Source organism: Phalaenopsis equestris, unplaced genomic scaffold, assembly GCF_001263595.1.
Source record: "Phalaenopsis equestris unplaced genomic scaffold, ASM126359v1 Scaffold212122, whole genome shotgun sequence".
NCBI classification, from domain to species: Eukaryota; Viridiplantae; Streptophyta; class Magnoliopsida; order Asparagales; family Orchidaceae; genus Phalaenopsis; species Phalaenopsis equestris.
The window spans coordinates 15,384-19,797 of record NW_018231074.1 but is presented as its reverse complement, the minus strand read 5'-3'; the positions used below and the strand labels follow the sequence as shown (position 1 = coordinate 19,797).

The following is a 4,414-nucleotide window of genomic DNA, read 5'->3' as shown; positions in this document are numbered from 1 at the left end:
TATGTATATATATATATATATATATATATATACATATATATATGTTTTTTTGCTTTTAATTTAAAAAAAAATTGTCTAATATGTTCAATTTATATATTTTTAAAATAAATCAACTTGATCTTAAAAACACTAAGAAAATATTTTAAATGCTTGGACTGCTTTTAAAAGCAATCTTATCCTATTTAAACATGCCAAATAAATTTTATTTTAAAATAAAATGCAAACAAAACAAAATAAAAGAAAAAAAAGTGATCCTAAACAACCCCTTATCAATTTTATACTTAAACACTCAACAAACAATAAAAATAAAGTAATATTATTGGAAGTCCAACATGATTCTACATGTTTAAGAAATCTACATCATCGGTCAAACCAAATCAATAAGATTAATGATAGAAAGAAAAACATTACTAGAGAAAGAATGCTGTGGAAGTTATAAAAAGATTTGAGGCTTTAGGCTTTAAAATAAGCAAATTCAAAGGCTTTAAAATAAGCAAATTCAAGTGACAACCAATACTTGTTGGCAAGAACAAATATAGGCACGCATCAAACTTTCAGTAAATTATAAAGAATACAAAGACTAAACACAAAACTGAGAATTTAAAGGTATATAATTAGTAGGTATCGAACCAAACTCATCGCTATGGCTTACCCACGATCAACAGCAATACTGCACACAATAGGATAGTTTGCCATGACAGTAACAAAGTAATGCTACCACAAACCTGCCATTCGAGTCATCAATTTTACCCCACAAAAAAAATAATCAAATATGCATAAACAAAGGTTTTATAGAGTAGATACCAAACATCATTTATACCATAATCTCCAAATCATCGCACAAAACATCGCATATTAGGATATTTGTAGGCCATGCTCTTCGTAGACATATATTACGGCAACATTCAGGGAGAACATGCATACAAAATACAAGGATAAGTTTATTAAACTGTAATGGTAAATAGATGCTCAAAGTTCAGAAAGAAAAACATGCCTAGTGATTTAGTTGATGTCTTAAAAACTCAAGTAATTAACTTTTTAACCTTATTTAGTAGTCCCTTGATGTCATTAATTAAATCTTTCCTGACCACCGGCTGCAACCCGTGAAAAGTGTTACCTTTCTTTGGTGAAAGTGCATCTATCATTCTTTGAAGATCTCGACTTATCCTTAAAAGTGATGCGTTGGAATCAGATTGAGATGGCGAGGGACTATCCGTGGATTGCGGCAGATTGAATGATTGACAATCAACAACCAAAAATGGGAAATTTTTACTGTTTCTTATACCAGTCAAAGCCTTCTTCGCATCACTTGCCCTTGCAAAAACAACTCTAGCACAACCGGGATCTCTGAACAACTCAGTCTCGTGATTTATCAAGTCCCCATATTTACTAAACAGCGAAAGGAGCTCATCCTTAGAAGGAAGTGTGATTCCAGGAGAAAATGTCAAAAGTAGAGCTACTGAATTTTCATTGTCACTGACGGCATGTTTTGTCCTCTTTGATTTGATGGGGCTTTTCCTGGGGTTATCATACAGAAAATGACTAAATTCAGATTGGTGCTGACCATTACTAAGATCATCATAGCTCTTTCGCTTATGACTGGAGCTGACATGATGCACATTTCCTGTTTGCCTCGCTTTTCCATCATTAACTATGCCAGCAGTTTTACTTCTCTTCTCTTCTATTTTATCTTCACCTAAATAATTAATGGTTATATGATTTAATTTCTCCACACCACCAATAAGAGCATCATCAGCACTTCTCTTCCCTCTGTACCTTGATCTACCCGTTGAAGCATTCACTCCATTCAGACAAAAACTTTTTGTAGTTTCTGTTGTAGCTTGATCTTTCTTAACTTTTCCTCTATTCTCATGTCTCCCCAACGCATATTCTGGATTGGATTCATCCTCCTGGTTATTTTTCTTTTTCCCAGATGAAGCTTCATTCGATTCCATTTCAAGCAGTGGAGGATTTCTAAATGTGCCTGAATCACCATGATGCTCAGAAAAATTTTCAAGCATTAGAGTGCCAGAGTAAACCAAGCTTCTGTGCATCAGAAAGAATTCCATCACTGTCTCTAATGGAAAGTTCCTCCGCAGATGAAGAGGATTGCTTGCCACAAAGAAAAGTTTTATTAATATATCATGTGCAGAAGCCTCATTATAGTTGGATAATAAATGAGTGATCGGATCACCTTCATTTGTGGATCCCTCTGGAAATTTAGCTTGCATATGCTGAGAAGATTCGGAATCATTCTCTGAAACATCAGGATCCACTGACTTCAATGAATTTGAGCGCTCAGTAAAGCCAGTAGTGTAAGGGGGAGAAAGATATTTGCTCTTCTTTCGCTCACGTCTTGTTGTGCCATTCTCCTCATCATTCATAACTTTAGTTGCCTTATCAACAGGAACCTTAGGCTTCTGCTTTTCCTTTTTCCTCTTCTTTTTCTGGTTTTGCAATAAGCCTAGATTTATATGGCCTTTGGTTTCATTCTCGACTGTGCCAAGTTTGTCTTCCACCTCAGAATCAGCCAACAGAATGAGTTCAGCCATACTCCTCTTCTTCCTCGAAGCTTCATCACAAGAATTCAGTGGTCCTTTAACCACCCTTCCTCCAGTGATTTGAGAATCTCCACGACGCTTGTCCTTGTAAGAATTTTCAGGTAAAGCATTCAGATCAGTTTTTTTTTCATCAAATAAATCCTCAATCATTTTAAAAAAGCATCCATTTCTAAGATAGAATGAAGCAGCCCAGCTCCTCAGCATGGTAACATCAAGCATACTGGCAACCGAAACATCCTGTGCAACATCTTGAAGGTGACTAAGGAAAGCAGCAGGAGAATAATTAGCAATAGAAGATTTGCCAATACCATTATTCCTACTCATCCTAAATTGAACAATTTTCTCTGAAGGCACACAATAACAAGTCAAATCAGACCTTAAACAGTTCTCTATCTCATGCATAGCATCCTTAACAGCACTAATAAAGCCATGAGAGCTATTCTGATGAGATAAATGTTCAAACTCCTCTTTGAAGGGTTTCAATTCGGAAGGTTCGCACCAAGCAAATGTAATATCACCGAAGTAGGCCACTAGAACATGATGATCAAGATGTTCGGAATTCCTGGCTTCTATTGATGCATCTGATGGGTTGCAGACTTGCCCAGGCCACCACAAGTGGCCATGGATCTTCCCCCATACAAAATCCCCAATCCGAAATTCATCACTTGCTTTACATCTGAATTGTAATATAATAAAACGAATTTAAAATAGGTAAAAAAAAATAATATTAAGCAGAACAACCGATAAAATCTGATCACTCCGAAAGAAAGGGGAAAATGAGTCTTAGTCGTTGTTTCCAAACATCAGATCATAAATACTGTCAACAGTTAAAGAAGACTGGCAAATAGTATACTGATTGAAAAATTTGTTCTTGTATCATCAAAGGATTAGCAACCCATAAGAAAGGGTCGAACTTAAAGTGGTTAAATTTAAATTTTGCTTTTATTTCCAAATACTTCTCCTAATTTTATATCTTCGCTGGTTCTAAATTTAATCGCTTGGAAAAATCTTAAGCAAGACACAAAAAACATCTCCATTAAAATAATATGTAGTAATAGATAGCAGAGCTTCAAGAAAAGCAATCGACGTCAACTGAGTTGCTTTACTTTTAGCAAGACGATAATTAGAACTCAAAGCACATCAGTAAATACATCAAACCCTAGGTTAAATTATGCAGAGAATAGGTACGATGCATATATGTAAAAAGCCAAGAACTGGATTCCGAGAACTCACCCCATCTGGATACCGTCAGCTTGCATCTATCGAAGTGCGAGAGAGCAGATTTTATTTATTTTTTTAATTTTTTCACGAGTTGCGAGTATCGAAAGACGAAAACCTGCGCTCTTTGTATGTATTTATTTTACTTATTTTCTGCTTAACAATTTAAAACTAATTGGTAAACTTTCAGCCATATTCAGGCGGATATTTATGTAATTTAGAAAATATTTAGGGCTCTCTTTTCTTTGTTTTTTTTTCTTTTTTTTTTTTTTTGAGAAAAATGAAGGCCACACTAAATTTAATTTAAATAGAAAAAAATGCAATCCAACTACATGTAATATAACTCAAAATAAAGAAGTCAAGAGCAATAATGCCATCTTAAAACTTGAGAAACAATAACCACCACAGAAACATCTACAATTAACCACAACAAATTCAAAATAATAATGTAGAGAACAGACTCACAATTAACAAAGTTGACTAAAACGACATCTCTTACAATCAATTTAAGATTAAGAGTGAGAAACCCGAGGCTTGCATCACGAATGTAGCCAAGAAAATTTGCTAACGATTTCAAGTTCAATTCATTAAATGGTTGACATATGATGCCCCCTAGAATGTGCACGTACATGTAT

At 34.6% G+C, this 4,414-nt stretch overlaps 1 protein-coding gene across 1 annotated transcript; it reads right to left on the bottom strand.

The window, feature by feature from the left end:
• Nucleotides 1–758: 758 nt before the first annotated feature.
• Nucleotides 759–3,915, bottom strand: LOC110036877. The gene is made up of 2 exons (XM_020741425.1): nucleotides 3,795–3,915; nucleotides 759–3,237 (listed from the first exon to the last, which is right to left on the bottom strand). Exons 1-2 carry the CDS (start codon nucleotides 3,818–3,820, stop codon nucleotides 1,023–1,025), a joined length of 2,241 nt encoding a protein of 746 aa, XP_020597084.1. The 5' UTR covers nucleotides 3,821–3,915; the 3' UTR covers nucleotides 759–1,022.
• Between the last annotated feature and the right edge of the window lie 499 nt (nucleotides 3,916–4,414).